This window comes from Cucumis sativus, chromosome 5 (genome assembly GCF_000004075.3).
Source record: "Cucumis sativus cultivar 9930 chromosome 5, Cucumber_9930_V3, whole genome shotgun sequence".
NCBI classification, from domain to species: domain Eukaryota; kingdom Viridiplantae; phylum Streptophyta; class Magnoliopsida; order Cucurbitales; family Cucurbitaceae; genus Cucumis; species Cucumis sativus.
Window position 1 is genome coordinate 11,167,517 of NC_026659.2, and position 19,862 is coordinate 11,187,378.

Consider the following 19,862-nt stretch of genomic DNA (forward strand, 5'->3'; position numbering starts at 1 on the left):
ATCGTTTAGAAGAAGAATTACATGAAACATTTTTTCCATCGTTAAAAAAAACTACAGGAACGTGTACCATTGCTTACACGATTGCATATCATGATTGTTTAGAAGAACAATTAGACAATAGGGTATTTTTGGTATTTTTCATTGTGGTCGTGTGAGTTTTATTATATTTTAAAAATTATTATTTTCTTTGGTTCCTTATATATTTTTTTAAAAATCTCTATCACTTGCATGTATAAAAGATATCATACCATTTTTTAGTTTGGCCAAAATGAATAATTGAGTTAATAATAATAATAATAAAGAATAATACTATATTTATTAATTAAAGGTTTTACTTTATTTTAAGTTTAAAAATATGAAAGTATGAAAACATAAAATTGAATTTCCAAAAGAGTTTATAAAAACACATATTTGCTCGTAGTAAATTTATGGTGACACAATTTCATACTACGATTGTCAAAATTATAATATTAACAAACAAAGTTACACGGAAACGTGTTTGTGACTCATTCATGATGATGAGTAACCATGATTTTCTAATAAACACGAAATATATATATATATAAGAAAAAGTTAGCTTTCAAACATTACTCTTGAAGAGGCCTTGTCTACGTGTCATGAAAGTCAATTAAAATAACATCGTTAATTATTATGCCCGCTAGTTGCAAAAAGAAAATAGAAAAAAAGAAGAGTAGATTATAATAGATAGATTGATGTTATATATTTAAAATAATTTTTTTTAGAAGCCTTGTTACCTAAAATAATTTATCTAGAAAATGAGTAAATTTAAGACCAAAATTTTGTCCAACACAATTTTATTAAACTGCTTTGACTAATAATGTTTAAAAATATTTTATGCTTAATGTATCAGTTGACCCATTAAGTAAATTGGTTCGGTATAAAATTGAGACACTAAGAGAATGTTAGGTATACATTTTCAAGTGTCTAATTTAAAATATAAATGGAAGTTTTTGACATCTATTCAAAATAGTTTTTAAACTGTATTTATACATTTTTCATCAAAAGAGTTTAAGTAAAAATAAATTTTTTGAAAACATCTTTTTTTGTTAAGTCAATCCAAACTAGTTTAATTTATCATGCATATATACATGCATTTATATAAGTATGTATATTTAATTAAGAATTTAGATTTTCAGTAAAATATATATTAATTATTTGGTTTTGTATAAATAATTAATACGAAAAGATAAAGTTAATTATATGTTGGAATATAATTATAATGGTCGAAAAAATAAGATAGTTATTAATGACAGATGATTGATGTTGATAAGTGGGAAGAGAATCATAGTATATATATTATATTATATTATGTATATTGTAAAAGGAAAATAAAATAGTAATGATAGATATTATTATTATTATTTAGGTTTATAAATGAATGGAATGGGTAAATTCAAAACAAAAGATAAATAAAAAAGGTGGTAGAACTCTTCTTCTTTTAAGATAACCCTAGCCGTCAACTCTCCACGAGATTGGAGATGTCCAAGCTGTACCATCGTTCCACTCCTATTTGGCATACTGTTGATTTCCCTTTGTTTGATGTTGCGTTTCATGATCGGATTGTGGTGAGTTTGATGAGTTTTTAGATGGATTTTTGAAATACTAATTAAGGTTCCAAAGTTAGTTTATTTTTTGAATTAATTTAAATTTTTTCTACGGAAGACTTTTTGGATCTAATTTGTGGACATCCCTCCCGGCTGCAAATTAGTTTTTATTCCTTATTTGGATAAGCAAATTGGAGAATTAAAGTTGGATGGTAATTGATAATTTTATTAGATAAGATTATTAATTAAATATGTTATGTCTAGGTTGGATTGAGAATTATTTTGCAAAAAGAGTTAACTCTAAGCTTAAAGTAAGTGATTCTTCGACTAGATACCCTTAAATTGGACACTAATAAATAAATAATTATTCTTTCTAATTATGGTACCATATAAGCATGCTATTGTATGTTGGAATAATTTTCGTGTTATGTTAAAGGACATTATTTACTTTGAGAAACTGTGGACTATGATATTATGATATTATGCTAAGGCCTATTGATTAAAGATGTCCATTTAACCGAACAGAGAATCTCCAAATATACTGGGAATGGGGGAGGGAGTTGAGATTTTTTTTTTCTCGTTGACACTGGCCCCGTCCCGTCCCGCCCCACCCCTAAACCCTAAAAATATATTAAATATATATGTAAATATATATGTAAAAGATAAAAGAAAAACATATTTTGATATTCTTTCATTTTCTTCTTTTCTCTATTCCATTTCTTCATTTTTTTTCTTAATTCTAATTTTTATGTTGTCTATGTATATATTATGCCTTAAAACAAATATATTGTTGTGTCTTAAAGATGTAATTGAAGACTTTGTTAGAATATTTATGGATTCATGTTTGATTTTTTTTTAATGAATTTTAAAATTTTATGGATAGAAATTTTAAAAGTATCTTCTAATAATTGAATTTTTATTTTTATAAACAAAGAACTAGAAATTGACATTTTAATAGTTTTAAATAAGAAAATTGATAATATTCTATCGAAAATAAAAAAAAAACATTAAAATATTTTCACGCGGGAAACCCAATCCCCACGCAATCCCAATGGGAAAATTGGCGGGGATGGGGAATGAGATAGGGAGTAGGGACGAAAATGGGGAGTGACATCCTCAACCTCGCGTCGTGAACATCTCTACTATTGATTGATGAATGCATACTAAGATTACCAGTGAATTTTAAATCTTTTGACAAGCTATGTACATCTTATGTTTTGTTTTCCTTCTAGATCACTATCTACACCATGAAAAACGTGTTTTGGGATCACTACTGTAATGACTCGACTCTTCCTACTAAGCTAAAAAATGTATTTTCTTGAAAAGAGAAAAACTAACATTTTTATGAAACTAATATCAAATGTATTCAGAAGACGTAGTATTTGCAAATTAAAAATTTAACTAAAATTGTCAAAAATAAAATACTGAAAAACTGATACATAGACGCAGAAGGAGAATTGTGTACCCATATGACATGTCATGAGCCCTTCTTGTCGCTCACTAGCTTTTCACTTCATTTATCTTTGCATGAAATGTTAAACATAGAAAAATTATAAGTATATAAAATATACCTAGTAAATGACCTACTACTAGTCTCGTTAGGTGTCTGTTAACTTTTCATTAGGATCCCGTGAGGAGGTACCCAAAACTATCATGTTCCTGAAGAAACACACGCAATCTAGTGATCCTAAAGGAACACTCTCATATGTCGGTGAATACGAAGGAACACCTATGATATCGAGTTGTAGTGATTCCGTCGAACTACTCATATACATGATAGGACATAATGATGTTCAACGCATTGTTGTAAATCTATAAAAGGTGGTTATCTTGAGGGACAACCATGTAGGTACAACCCAAAGTCAAAGTTAATAGAAAACTACCGTATCAATATTAGTCGTCAACTACACCACATTATGCATCTTAGCTACATCAATGTATAATAAAAAATATATGCATCTTAAATTCATGTTTGAAGGTCTTATAGTAGAATCTCTAAATAAGAGACTAGCTTAAAAATGCATTCCCTAAAAGTTAAGCTTTCCAAAATCAATAACTTTATTATTAAATTTAACTTGAATAAAAAATTTAAATTATTTAAGACAAAAAAGACGGAGAAAAAGATGCGAACGAGCGGCACAGGGGACGACTTGGCTTCGTCTGGGTAGAAGGAGACGGACGCCGATGAGGTTGCAGCGATGTGGAGCTCAGTGGCAATAGTGGCAGCGCTAGGGTGAATGGTCAAGGAAGAAGGAAGATGAGTTTTTTTTTTCTTTTTACTTTGCACCAATGAGGATTGAGAGGAAAACTATTTAAATTAATAATAATTATTATAAGAATTATTATTTTCCTTTTCCTTTACCTTTTACCTTTGATAAAAAAAAAAAAAAAAAAAAAAAAAAAAAAAAAATCTTTCTTCATTTACCTAAATAAATTAAATCATCTCTCTCCAATTAATTGTTTATCGAATCAACTTTTTATATTCCTCCCTAAATAAGTAGGAGAATTTTTAAAAAGAACAAATTTTTACAAAATATTTACAATCTATAGCAAAATTTTTAAATTTTATCATTAAGAGTCAATGATATGCTATAGTAGTCTATTAGTGACTATAATAGATAGAATCCAAAATTTTATTATAACTCGTAAATATTTTAATTTATTTTGCTACTTTTAAAAATGTTTCAAATAAATATTCATTTACTATAGTTATATTTTATCACAATATAATTATTTTCCTCTTTTCTCCTTTAATAAAATATTTTATTCAAATAGTTATATTTAACAAATACTTAAATCTTTTCTCTCTCTTCCATCACATCACATCTTTTCTCCCAAAATACAATTATTCTTTCCTTAGATAATCATATTTTCATAAATAACAAAATTATTCACTTTCATAAATAATTATATATACTTATATATAATTAACCAAAATTCTCTAAAATCCATCAATTTAAATATCACCCAACACAGATTTGCTCTAAGCTAAGCATACTTAACTTTGGAGTTTCTATGATCGAGCTTGTTGGTACATGTTTTGTCATCACTCACATACATCTTAGAAAAATACAAAGTCGAGTCATTTCAACATGTTTTGTCCTCACTTACATGCATCTTAAAAAAATTCTTAAGAGGTCACCCAACATAGAATTGTTTCAAGCTAAGCACGCTTAACTTTGAAGTTTCTATGATCGAGCCACCAAAAAGGAAGGTGCACCTTGTTGGTATAGGTATTAACTCTATTAAGTTTTTCTTAACATGACTTTCATGTTCTTAGGATCCCTCTCATTCAGATGTGATACTGGTTCAATCATATCTCCCTCCTAATCTTGGGCGTTATAAAGAGACCATAATAAATAGAGTTAAGAAGATCTATAAGACCAAGAAGATCAACTATTTCTGATGACTATGTGGTTTATTTGCATCAGTCAAAATTTGACTTAAGTATTGATAATGATCTGGTTTCATTTTCACGAGCCATTAAAAGAGATAATTATGCCAAATGGTTAGATTCCATGAAAGAAGAGTTAAAATCTATAAATGATAATGAAGTCTAGGATCTTGTAGAATTGCCTAAAGAAAATAAAAGAGTTGGGTGTAAATGAGTCTTTAAAACCAAACGTGACTCAAAATCGAACGATACAAGACTACACTTGTTGCCAAAGGTTATACTAAAAAAGATGACATTGACTACAAAGAAACCTTTTCTCCTATCATAAAAAAGAACTCATTAAGAATTATTATGGCTTTAGTAGACATTGAGCTTCATCAAATGGATGTGAAAACTGCCTTTCTAAATGAGAATTTAGATGAAGAAGTGTTCATGGATCAACCGGAAGGTTTTATGATTGAAGGAAAGGAACATATGGTGTGTAAATTAAATAGGTCAGTATATGGACTTAAACAAGCTTCCAAACAATGGTATCTTAAGTTCAATGATACTATCGCATCTTTTGGTTTTAAAAAAAATATCATTGATCGATGTATATGCCTAAAGACCAGTGGGAGTAAGTTTATAATTCTTGTTATATATATTGATGACATCTTGCTTTCTACGAATGACTTGGGTTTGTTATGTCAAAACAAATAATTTCTCTCTAAAATTTTTGAAATGAAGGAGATGGGTGAGGCATCCTATGTGATTGAAATTGAAATATTATGTGATCGAACACATAGATTGTTAGGATTGTCTTAAAAAGCATATATTAATAAAGTTTTAGAGAAATTTAAAATGGACAAATGCTCTTCAAGTGTAGTCCAATTTATAAGAGAGATAAGTTTAGTCTCATGTAATGTCCACAAAATGAATTGGAACGAAATTAGATGGAAACCACTCGTTATGCATCTATTATTAGAGACTTATTCTGTGCACAGACTTGCACTAGACCAAACAACAGTTTTGTTATGGGTGTGCTAAGCATGTATCAAAGTAATCCAGGAATGGATAACTGGAAAGTTGCAAAGAAAGTTTTAAACTATCTTCAAGGAACAAAAGATTATATGCTTACTTACAAGAGATTTGATCATCTTGAGGTGATTGGATATCCAGATTAAGATTTTATCGGATGTATGGATACACGAAAATCCACTTTTGACTATTTGTTCCTATTAGTTGAATGAGCAATTTCATGGAAAAGTGCAAAGTAGTCTATTATAGCTGCATCCACTATGGAAGCTAAATTTGTAACATGCTTTAAGGCTACAATTCATGGTTTATGGCAGCAGAACTTTATCTCAGGACTTGGAATTGTCGACCGTATTGCCAAGTCGCTGAGAATTTATTGTGATAATTCTCCAGCAGTTTTCTTCTAAAAAGACGACAAGTATTCTAAAGGTGCTAAACACATGGAATCAAAATATTTTGTCGTTAAGGAAAAAGTTCAGAAACAAAGGGTGTCATTCGAACACATTAGCACTAAACTTATGATTGCGGATCCATTGACTAAAGGATTGTCACCAAAGATGTTCAATGTTCATGTTGACCGACCACTATTGAAATCAAGATTATGTTATTTGATACTCTAAGCTCATTTACTTATCATTTCTAATTTTATCTCATGGTTCTATTCTTATGATTAGTATATACATAAATTAATTATATTAAACAGGACATTGTTTTTTATAAAGACACTTATTGTTGAACCATTATTGATTATCTTTATTATAGATCATGTTAATAGAAGAACTACTTCAGTAATATATGGAAGAGAGTACGTTAATGCAATGATAACTACATGATTCTTTAATAGTTTTTTTTTACTTGATATGATATGTTATGAAGTTCAATTTTACGCATTATGCCTATGAACATATATGATAAATTATGTCAATGAGCCAAGTGAGAGATTGTTAATTTTTTTTTTAAATATGATATTATTAATGTGGCTAATGTATTATATCATATTTTATCTTTTCCGGACCTATTATTTTATTAGGTCCATTAGGTAAAAAGATAATATCCTAATTAAACACCGGGTGGTGTCTATAAATAGAACTTTAGGAATTGATTCTCTCACTCGCTCATTAAATAGTTCATTCTTTCAATCAAAAAATCTAATTAAAATCTAAAAGAAGGCAAGTGAGAGAAACATAATTCCTCAAAAAGACTATTAATGGATCAATGTATGTTATTATTTATCTAAATTTAATTTGTAAAATCATCTAGTTCAAATATCTTGACACTTATTGTTATATATAATGTTAGGATTTTATTGTATAATCATGAATTAAAGTTTACATATTGATTATAAAGTTCAGGTTTACGGATTTAATTTCGTTGGTTGTGATTTGATTGAATCTTTAATCATTTTCTTTTCTAACGACATTACTCTTATCTCGATGAACAAATTGGCAACGATTTTAGAAAATTTTAGTAATAGATTTCAAACTTTGGTCAAAACCTTCAATTCTAAAAATATAAAAAGTAAAAAAGAGATTGTACATCAAGAAGAGGAGTTTCAACAGCAAAAAGTTCCAAGAAGAGAAGAAATGATTGAAGGTTTAATTTAGAGCCCATTTATATGTTTTGATAGAGAACTTGATGTTAGATTTATTTTACTTTTTGTTTTAATTTAGTTTTAGTTATTTTTCCTAACTTTTTAGTGATCTGAACAAAAGTTTTATTTATTTGTTTAATTATTATTATTATCCTTATCATTATAAATTATTTTAAAATAAAACATTTACATCAATAATAAAATGTTTCGTATGTAGTAATAAATCTAAAGTGAACATAGTAGAAGGATATGTATGTAGGCATACTTTGAATAGACTCAAATTACAAATAAAGTGACCAATTTCATTTGAAAAAGAGACCTCTTCCTCTTTAATAACACAAAATGTCAAAACTCTATAAAGTTGCATGATTCTAACACTACGACACTTTCCCAACTAAAAAAACTGCGTTTACTAATTGGAAATATATATTTATATTTATATATATGGAATCTCGTTTTTGTTAAAATATAAAGCCGTTCAAAAAACTTTGTTTAAAAATAATAGATCAATGTTTTGATAATTCAGAGTACTATGCTACATTTTTTTTTTCAAAATATAATATGATCATAGTTTTTTAGAGGTATTAAATAAATGTGTTGGTTGGAGAATTGGATCTTGACCTTGAAGTTTATCACCATACTAATTAAGTTACGTTCAACAAATAGTGGAGATTTACTATATTAGAATTTTAGAAAATAAATAAAATATTAACAAACAAGATAAATAAAATAGTTCTGTCTGATCTCAAAAGAGAAAAAAATGTGCAAAACTTAGATCCCACGTGGTGAAAATTACTTAAACATCAAAATATCAAATAAATAAGTGAGACATCAATGGTTTCAACAAAAACTAAACATTTCTCACACCATAACTACGATGTTGACATGAATTTCTACTGCTTTAGTGACCTCCAAATAACATTTGGCAGAAGGGCCTCCGAGTATCTTCAACAAAACCATGCAGAGACTCTTTTCTTTTTCGTACTGTTCTTATATACACAGATCTTGCATTCCATCCACAACGATATTTGTTGCATAAGAGTCCAATGTTTTGTGCGCCTCACCCCTCAGCCTTAAAGAGGAAATGAGTATCCACGAAGATATTTTGAGTCTACTCCTGATTCACGCACCAACGCTACTCGTCCCGTTCTCGCTACCTGTAATGAACACTCAGAAAATTATGTACCTACGAACTCAAAATGATAGGGTGAGTTCACTTGGATCTTCTTTACAAACCTCACAAATGCCATAAGGCTCTAACAACCTCTGGAGTGCAACCATCTTATGCAAATCTCCAGTAAGCTGAAATGAGTATCAAGTAGATTCGTTACTACAAAGTGTTGCTTTACAATACACACCATTTACTTTATTAGATCAAATTTTGCCTTAAAAACCATGTTTGGTTGAATTGAAATATGAAGTAAAATTACACGTTGGAAAACTGACAACATCTACAACATGGTCCTATTCTTCTAGAACTGTTTTGAATATTTTCTTGTTTGTGTTTGAGAATTTTGATCTCACTTTTTATTTCATCTACTATGCTTTGTATTTCAATTTAAATATTTTTGTGATTAGATTTGAGGAACTTTGGGAGTATAAGAGTCTTTTTTTAATATCAACAATTACAGGTCAATCGGCTGGCTAACACATCTAATAACCTAATCACAGTACATCTAATAGCCAAATCATACTATATCTAGGAACCAAGAAGCCTCCTAAGAGATTAAATCTAAAGTAGATGGCCACCATAGTTTGGAGCTATTCTGTCTAAGTTCTTGACTTTTTTTTTGGTCCCAATGACCACCACCTCGACTCACCCACCAAAGATTCGTAGAAATTAAGTTGTGTCGGTCAAAGCCAACTCAACGTGATAACCATTTGATTTTTAGATGTTGGTTTTTAAAAATTAAGCTTACAAATACTACCTCCATCTACTTTCTACCAAAAAAAATCTATTTTTGTTTTCAAAATTTGACTGAGAATTTCTTAAGTGCTACCTTAAGAAATGTAATAACCATAGTATATAAAAATTGAGAGGAAACAAGGATAAATTTTTAAAATAAAATAAAACTCAAAACAAAATTGTTATCAACTAGGACATAAACAATTTACTAATTCGATTTTAAAAAATGTATAAATTTTATCTCTAAATTGGATGGTGGAAGTAATTCAAACCCTTCGGGTAAAATAAGAACAGCCCCCACATTCAAACCGCCCTTTTTACCATTCGCAAGAACTTGTTTCAGTTGCATATCATAAGGAATTCGAACAACTGAAACTCAAAACTAGTTGACTCACAGAACATGTCAGTTTAAGAATTATCTACCTCTAGTGTAATCGTATGGTCGGAGACATCAACTGCCTTGGCCCTAAATATTTGGGCAATATCAAGAACATCACGCCTAGCAGAAGGATTTGCAGCAATTTTAATCAGCATCAGCTCCCGCTCTGAAAACGGAATGTGGGTCAGATCCCGAACCTACAGAGGAGTAACCAACGACCGATTAGATTTGGACTGTTAAGCATAAGCTCACTAACCTATCTTATTTATCTTTCTCTAACAGGAAATAACTATTCAAATGGGATTCAAAAGGACAAGTAGTTGAAAACATCAACGTTGGTAACTACATAAAATTTCAAGAGGATATGATGAAAGGCAATTTTGCAGAGGACAATTTCTTATAAGCAAGGCAAAAAACAAAAGATTAAATCTCCTTATAATTGGGATAGAAGAAAGAGATGGAACACAATAACATCAGAATTTCTCCAAAGCTCTAGCCTCTAAGCATGAGTATGGCTTAAAACATATAGATCTTGCAAGCAAAATACAAACAAGAATAAGATCGTTCGAATCATGTATCAATGCAGCAAAATTCTAAATCTGATCGCAACCTATAGAGCCAGTATTCTGAAATAACCTGAGGAGAAATCTGCACTCAATGGGTGTAAATATGGGTACAACCGCGCAATGAGTTTGGGGGAAAAAGTTGTGATAATTTACCTCATGAACATCGGCCAGCCTATAAAGATGCTGTACTAACTTGTAGATTGATTCATCTGTACCGGGAACAACCGTTGTTATGCGTGAAATGCCCTCCGCTTCTGCATGACCAACAGCTAAACTCTGATAGCAAGGGATTCGTCAGATTTGATTAAAAGAATCCTAGGTGGAAATATAAAAAGAAATACAATTCTGCTATACTCAAAACAGCAATACAATTGAAAGGGGTGAGAATTTTAAATAAACCTGAATATTATATCCCCTTCTTGCAAAAAGTCCGGTGATAATATAAAGAACCCCTGGAGAATCATTTACTAGCATAGATAAAGTATGTGAACGAAGACCATCCACCTGCAATTTGTAGGGGTTAAATGTTTCCAGTAAGATGAGCTAAAAACATTTAAATTTCAATGTGGCAAACAGACACCGCAGAACTCCCTCAAACTAAGACAACATACAAATTCCACTATAATGCTTATAGTGGTTTCAAATAAAAGCAGGAGCCCTTAAACTATGCTAAGAAAAGGCAAATTAGGATCTTGCACCCTACCAAATTAGTAATTGTGAACAGTAAATAATGTCACTTGGTCTAACACGAGACTTTCCAAGTGGTCACTCAACATATATAAATAATATAACTACCACTACCTAGACGTTAAGAAGAATGAATCACATGAATAATTTTGAAACATAGAAGGCTGATTTTTTCTTACATCTTCGTCATTGAGAACTCCCCAGTGAGCATCAAGAACTGGTTTGATAGTAAAGTCATCTGACTGCTCCACAGGATATACATCACCCTTCACAGTTCATAGAGAAAAGAAAACATTACTCTTAAAAGTTTACTTCCTCATATCTGTAATAGACATACAGAGAATAACATAGCGACCTGATAGAAATTTTCTTTTAACAAAGAAAGAGAAATAGCCAAACCTATTAAATAGGTAAATTTAAGTTGTTTTATATACTTTTTTTAAAGAAACGAGCCTCATCATTGAGAAAATGGATAGGCAGTACAGATAGATAAAGTTTGGGTAAAGTTTCCATGTACAACAAGAATCAAACACTAACATATATTGGACATTGTCTTAAATGCTTTGTTGATGGTTTACCGCTCCAAGGGCATTTTAGTATTTTACTTTACCCTTAAGTTTATTTCCTTTTTTGTACTATGACTTGCAAGAGCCTATAAAGTTGTTTTCTTTTGTAACTTTCATTGTGTTAAAATAATAAAAGAGTCCCTATCATGGTGTTTTTCCCTTGTTCTAGGGTTTTCAATGTAAACTTTGTGTTTTCTTTTCTACCGTTCAACATAGTATCAAAGCATGGTAACCAAACCCTAGCTACCACTGGCGAAAAGCAACCGGTGCAATATAACCTTAGTTTTCCACCAATCTTGCTTTAGCCACAGCTACCGCTGCCAAAGTTGCTGTAGCCGCTAATTTTTTCCACTGTCGTCACTGCCACTGCTGTCCAACCGCTATTGATCGTTATCTTCAATCCTTGCATATTTGTCCAATTCTAGCACCGCCACAACCTTTAGTGAGTCATCCACCTACTACAAAGGTAAACTCTCTGTCGTGGCAATAAGCTTCTTGCAGCAACCAGATCAGTTTCCTCATCATGCGTCGCCTGGTTCAGTTGGTTTATCCTCGGTAATGGTACAATAACAGTTGGCTAATCTTCAAAAAGTTTTCAGCAACAAATCGTTGCTCTTGAGGAAACTGTAGGTGCTTCCACAAACCTAAATTCCAATATAATGAATTCTTGCATTCCTTCCGGTCTACTGATGTATCCAGAGAATCTGGTGACCTCTTTCCCTACTTTAACTACTATAAACTATTTGTCTGGCTCTGAAAATTCCAAACGGTTAATTGCCGAAAAAAGTTGAACGGTCAAAATTATTTTTCCTGGTCTGAGCCCATTAAAATGATTCTTGAGGGGCATCACAAGCTCGGATATCTAACTATGAGATACTGAGACTTAGACCAGAGGATCCTCAAAAGTGCATTTGGAAAGAAAAAGACTCTCTGCTTCGATAGAGTGTAGTAGGATGGAACCTCATCTACGAAAACTGTTGTTCTATGTTGCGACTACTCGAGATATCTGAAATGCAGTTTAGAAATTATATTCCAAAAGACACAGTGTCATCTTTACACTCTGCTTAAACAGCTCATGAGGGCAAATAGAGGACAATGGGTGTCACTTCATACTTGAACAAATTGTCCATAATCTGACAGGAGATGAATCTGTGTCATGAAATTACCTGTGGTTGTCTGTGTGAAGGTTTTCAGTATTCCAAGATTGAGGAAGTTGATCATGTTTATGATTTCCTAGCTGGTTTGAACTCCAAATTCGATGTAGTGTGAGGCTGTATATTGAGATAGAGGCCTATACCTTCTTGCATGGAAATGTGTTTTGAGGTGCTTTTAGAGGAAGATAGTCAATGTTATGAACATCATGACTGTATCTGCTACCAATTTTGCTATTTTAGTGCAAAATTATCTAGTTCTGATAATGATAAGCAAAATGGGAAACAGACCTCGATGTGTGAACATTGCAAGAAACCCTAGCATACGGAAGAACAATGCCGGAAGTTTCATGGTAAACCACCAAATGACATAAGACACCCTCCAAATGACCAGCCCAACCCTAGTCGAGTTCTTATGAGTGTCAATGAATGCCGCAAACAACAACCTTAGGTGAATTATGAAAGTGACCCTAGTGTCTCGTCCTTCGAGGCTGTTGTTCAATCAGGTACCTCTTAATCCTCAAGTCTCCTCAACATGAATGGTAAGAAACCATGGTTACTTGATTCATGGGCTACAAATCATTTGACTGGCTCCTATGATAATTTTCTATCACATCTTTCAAGTGCTGGTAATGAAAAGATTTGGATTGCAAATGGGTCCTTTGTTCCTATTGCGAGTAAGGGTAATATATCTCCCTTGGATGATTTAACTTTACAAATGTGATGCATGTACCGAAAATATCTTACAATTTACAATCTATAAGATAACTTAAGATGATTGTCAAGTTGCTTTCTCACTAGATAATGATTTTTTGAGAAATTAAGCTCAGGGAAGACAATTGGCACTACCCAACACAATAAGGAGCTCTATCTCCTTGACGATGATGCTCTCTTTGGGGATTGTTATAGGACTAGTTTGTTGTTTTCTTATTTTTCAACTTCAGAAAAAGATCATATATCGTGGCATTTTCGCCTTGGTCATCCAAATTTTCAATATATGAAATATTTATTTCCACGTTCATTTAATAAGGTTGGAGTTGGTTATTTCTTCTTTTGTTTGTATTTTCATTGTATTTAAGATTTTTTTTTTCTCATTTGCATTTTCCTAACTTGTATCGGGTATTTCTTCTATTAAAAGAAACCCTTTTCTTTCAAAGAGAAATAAGAGAAAACTCCTTTTTATGCAAGGTATCAAAGCAGTGAAACCCTAAAAACCCTATTTTTCTCAAAAACTAAAAAACCCTACTTTGTACCGCCACCGCTGACTTCCAATGTCACGCGCAATTCCACAACGCGTCCTGACCTTTGCGATGTGGCACAAATGCGATTTGAGCACAAATACCTTTTTATGCAAGGTATCAAAGCAGTGAAACCCTAAAAACCCTATTTTTCTCAAAAACTAAAAAACCCTACTTTGTACCGCCACCGCTGACCTCCAATGTCACGCGTTGTGGAATCCTGACCTTTGCGATGTGGCACAAATGCGATTTGAGCATTCCAGACACCTCAATCATGAAATGCCAGAACACTCACTCTTATCCTTGAACCTTCGCTTTATCGCCTAGTTCCAACTTGAACCCTTTACTACTAAGTGATAAAAAAATTCACAACGTAAGATAACAAACACAGACTTCTTTTATTGCTTGATTAATATGTGTTCCAATACATAATACATGTTTTCTTTACAACCAAGACTGCAAGCCTTCAACACCTAGCACAGGTTCTTCAAGCTTAAACCTAGAATGCCTGGCTAACACCTCAACGTGTAGCAGCTCGCCTTACCTTCCTCAACTAAGCCTCAATGCCTTGTAACCCGGGTAAGGAAAACTTAAACCATAAGTCAAATACTTAGTGAGTGATGTTTTTAGAAATACATTTTGGGGCATACAACATGTAAATACATTTTCAATAATAGGCTCTCAACGGCTCATTTAAAATCATGAATCACATGTTAACTTTCTTATTCCTTTCACCAAGAACATGAACCATTCTCACGCATAGACTACTATGATAACGCATTATCATCATCATCCCCTGAGAATTTATCGGTTCATTTCCCATTGCTCAAACTGTTAACTCAATGCATTGGTCAACTTCTCTTCATCATGTGTTTGTAAACCCCATGGTGGCCTTGACTCATTGTGTGCACATAATAGATAGCTCATTGATAGGAATAACAGCTAATGGTTTCTCGCATACACAACATTCAATAATCAATCAAAACTTTAACTCAAAACATAACTTAAAAGCTTTCTCAAGAAATCATGCTTCTCACAAACATTAACATGAAATACAACATTACAAGACAACATGAAACTTAGAAGGAAAGCTTTAAAATCTATATTCATCTTTGAAGAAAATCACTCACAACACACTGTCGCTTCTTTCTTAGAACGCCTAACACCTTCTCACCTCGTGACTTTTTCAATAGAAAAACCCCTATGTAATTTCTCTTAACAAAATCTCAGAGTAACATTCCTTTTTTTCAGACCTTTCAATCCTATATATACTAATACCTTGGATTAGTCACTTCTTAAGCTTCCTTAACTCGCCAGCTCCTACTTGAAGTGCTACACATGTCAGTTTAATAATTCTCCTAGCCATACTTGTGTAACCTTGACACGTAGCCCAATTAAGCACAATTAGGAAATTTCCTAAAAAATTCCTAACTCTTCTCGCCTGGCTTCATCTCACGTTACAATTAAAACACCAAGCTTAATCTTGAATTCTTGATCATAATCTCCTTCATCGCGTTGCCTAGCTTCAACGCGAACCACCAGAACGCGTTCAAAACTCTTATCTTCCACTGATAATCAAAACTCTTACTTCAAAATGACCCTTCTATTCCAGACTTGGCTCTCACATCCAACCTCGAATCTCTGATCGACATCGCTCGTCTTTCAAAGCTCGTCGGCAACCACTTCTCCATTGAAATCGTTGCCGAGATCTGTCGTGTCAAGCCACCGCCGCCTTCAAATTCTCTTCATTATTATTTTTCTAGTTTCTTTTCTTTCCAGAACTTGTGTTTTTTCCTCTTTAGTTTGTTTTCTTCCAGTGATATGGCAGACACCAAGCCCACTACCGCTACAATCTTAGACAGAAGTGTTTGGATATTTATTGGACAAGGAAAGATTGGTTACATAACTGGAGAAAAACTTCTCCTAGCCCAATTGATCCTTCATTTGCCGAGTGGGATGTTGAAAAGGTCTCCAAGTAAAGGTTTGATGTTCAAGAAAACTGAAAGAAAATGCATTGAGGCTTATATCAACTTTGATTGAGCAGGATCAAAAATCTACCTCTAGGTATTGTACCTTTATGTGGGGTAACCTAGTTACTTGGAAACGTAAGAAGCAAAATGTTGTTACTAGAAGCAGTGCTAAAGCTAAATACAGAGCTGAGTACGAGTTTGGAAATCTGTGAAGAAATCTGGTTGAAGAAAGTTGTCTGATTTTCACCAAGATTGTGTTTTACCAATGAATCTCTATTGTAATAATAAGGCGGCTACAAGCATAACCAATAATCGTGTACAACATGATAGAATGAAACATATGGAGATTGACAGACACTTTATAAAAGAGAAACTGGAAAATGACAGTATCTGTATTCTATATATTCCATCTTGTCAACAAGTTGCTCATGTTGGCAGCTAAAGGGTTACTTAGGCCAAGTTTAGACCGGTGTGTTAGCAAGTTGGGTCTAGTTGACATCTATGCTCCAACTTGAGGGAGAGTATGGGAAATAAGGAGCTTTGTTCATAGATTATAGCCTTAAAGGTATTTTAATATTTTACCTTACCCTAAGTTTATTTCCTTTTTTGTATCAGGGTTTGCTAGAGCATATAAAGTTGTCTTCTTTTGTAACTTTCATTGTGTGTGAAAATAATAAAAGAGACTATCATGGTTTTTTCTTCCTGATCTAAAGTTTTTCACTTAAACCTTGGGTTCTCTTTTCTACTGTTTAACAAAACAAATTGGGTACATGTTGAGCACTTGCTACATACAATTGGGATGTATAGAACACTTTGAAACAACCATAAATTCAACATTGGTTGGATACTACAAGATTTCAAAAAATTATTTGCTTTTTGGCAAAATAAATATAAACATAAAAAGGAGTATTGGTGAAAATAATAAATTTGGGATTGAAAAACCAAAAACTTGTTTCTGTTGGCGAGTAAAAATCAAATGCCTCTAGTAGGCGGATCCAAACTCATAATTGAAAATACACACACATACATATACACTTAGATTTATCTTGTTGAAAGTTATAACATATTTGTTGGTTATAAATAAGATTTACTTGTAAAATTATCTAATCCGTTTGATTATAAATACACACATCCAAACTCATACAAGAAGGCTTTTTACCTTACAATAAAGTAGGCATACAAAATATTCTAATCCGTTTGATTCTAGAATACTAAATCGTACTTTCAATATAGAATATGCAATGAGATATCTCTGGTCAGGACAAAAACCAGAATTTAGGAAACCACTTACTGATGAATTGGATTCACTCAGTTCACTGTTGTATACTTTATTTTCAATTCCCATGGAAGCATTAGCAGGCCTCTTTTCTTCAAGATCTGGATAAGAAGCTGCAGAGTATCGCCAAAATGGAGCAGATGCACCTAGCTTTTCTCTCCTTAAAGCAATCTACATGTTGAAATAGAGTTTCCATTGTTATTGATCCATAATTTTTTTTTTTTTTTTCAAACGGAGACAAGCCTCTTTATTAAAAATAAATGGGACTAATGCTCAAAGTACAAGAGTAAAATAAGAAAAAGATAAAGCCAACCAGACAAACTAAACAAAGATGAACCCAGACAATACAAAACAATCTCTTCTATTTATCAAGTTTGGCTTGTACCTTATTGATCACTGGTTACCAAAAAGAGACTTGTTTTGGGTACCCCCCACCCCCCAAAGGTTAAACGTTCAGCCTTACAATGCAAACTCGCAGCTGTGGCAACTAGTCATTTTCATCGATACTAATACAGCACAAAGTCAATTTGTCCCAATTCACCTTCTGAGCTAAGCACCACTCTTTTTTTTTAAAAGGAGACAACCCCATTTATTAGTAAACAATAAGAAAAAAGCTCATAGTACAAGAGTATTATACAATGAGCAAACAAAACAAAACCAAAAAGGATCAAGACGTGCACCTGGATATCTCAACTAGGTTGACACCCCTTAACTCCCACATCATATCCAAACAAAATAGAGGAATTTTTTGAGAAGCTTGGCTTTGAGACGAACAAAGTGTGAAAATCCCATTCAGAATTTAAGACAATCAAATCTACCTTCATCTTTCAAAATTTTGTTAATACTTGCTAAGTCAATCGGATTTGAGAAATCCTTGATAAAAAGGGCATTTTGAACGATTGAAGGTCCTTCCATAACTTCAATATCACCTAAGATTAAGATAGAAATTTCCACGAGATTCATTCTCCAATTCAATTGTTGCCAAAATAAATCTATTGAAAGTAGAGACAAAACACACAAATTATTTTCTAATGATTCACAAAGGTAGAGGGGGAGATTTTATAGGCAACACAAGCCTAATTAGAAGAATTAAATATTAGGGCAAAGTAAATCTTAACTACCCATGGGCTTTCATAACGACCTAAGCCCATTATTTCTAACAAAATGCCCATTATTTCTAACAAAATCCACTGAGGTTTTTCCTTACTAATTTTGGCTTTCAATACAATAATCATATTCATTGTGTCTAAGAATATGCTCTCGAGTCCATCGAAATAATTCCCAATTGCAACAAAAGCATCCTTTTTCCAATAAACAAGCAGTAAATTATCGATGGATAACCATCCTCCAAACCCTTGAATAACTTCTAGTTTGCCATGTTTAAAATTGTTCCATTTTTCAAATAGAATATGGAAAGGCCCAAAACACTGCTATTTACCAAGATTCTCAATCAAATTGTCAAAATTCCCTCGGTAAGATAGATTAAGGCCTTGTCTGCAAATAAAGGGTTGATGCAGATTTTGGTTTACAAGTGTTCCTCCAAAATTTTAACGATATCCTTTGAGTCACTATAAACAAATAGCCGGGAAATGATCCATAGACGGTTGAAATCTTCCACAATAACCTCGTTATTTTTGTGAACCCAAAAAGAAGAGCTCTGATTATTCAAATGATGGAAATTTTATGGCCTTGAGAAAGTGCTCTGTTGTGCTGCCGTCCAAACAGAGGCTCAACGAGACTGCTCTTCTAGCTTCAGAACCAAGGAGGCTTTATCTGCAAAAAATGAACTTCAAAACCGTTAAGGAAGTTAGGCTGGAAGATAACGGCTCAAAAACCGATTCTTATAATCCAAATTTGATAAGAATCTTTCCGACAGCGAGAAAGGACAACCACCCCTCTTTATCAACCCCTGAAGAAACTTGAATGGTTGAGCTTCCACCTGAAGCTGGCCAGAAGTTGCAGCATAAGACCCAATCGCTTTCGGATCTAAACTTTGGAAGTTTCATTCTCTCACGGTCTAACTCACCAAATTTATAAAAGAAACGATCTTTAGGACCCCTGACTAGTTCTACAATCACGTCAAAAAACCTGTTCAGATGGGCTACTGAGATGACTAGAGAACACTGAGCCTTCACATCTTCCACGTGAATGTGTTTATTACCCAACCAGACATAAAAATGCGAATGAAGAATTTTACAGCTTGCTACTTCCATTAAAATGTAGATAGGCAGCAGAGGACAAGGACTCCAGAGAAAAAATGGGAGGTGAGGCCAGACAATAGAAGAGGAAAGGAAGAGACAGGAGAAATTGTCGGAAAGAAGCAGAAGTTCAAAAGAGAAGATGACGAAGAAGGAGAGAGCTGAAAGGAGGTTTAAAACAAGATGCATAATTTTATTCGATCAGAGCAACGAACACTACCAAAAATTAGCAGCAGCCTACAAAACTCAACTGCTGCTTCATCTTTCAAAACTTTATTAATTCTTGCTAAGTCAATTGGATTCAACAAATCCTTGATAAAAAGCACATTTTGAACGACTGAAGGTTCTTCCATAAGTTCAA

General features: G+C 32.7%; 1 protein-coding gene across 1 annotated transcript in view; it reads right to left on the bottom strand.

Moving 5' to 3' along the window:
• Positions 1-8,213: 8,213 nt before the first annotated feature.
• The window catches only part of LOC101212902 (acetolactate synthase small subunit 2, chloroplastic), a 29,178-nt gene continuing 17,529 nt past the window's right edge, over positions 8,214-19,862 (bottom strand). Inside the window, exons 6-12 of the mRNA XM_004149579.3 lie at positions 17,319-17,474; positions 11,282-11,368; positions 10,815-10,919; positions 10,569-10,691; positions 9,894-10,046; positions 8,801-8,866; positions 8,214-8,721 (exon numbers count right to left, since the gene is read on the bottom strand). Of these exons, the coding sequence (XP_004149627.1) occupies positions 8,638-8,721; positions 8,801-8,866; positions 9,894-10,046; positions 10,569-10,691; positions 10,815-10,919; positions 11,282-11,368; positions 17,319-17,474 (774 nt within the window). The 3' untranslated portion in view covers positions 8,214-8,637. The remainder of the gene's footprint in view (positions 8,722-8,800; positions 8,867-9,893; positions 10,047-10,568; positions 10,692-10,814; positions 10,920-11,281; positions 11,369-17,318; positions 17,475-19,862) is intronic.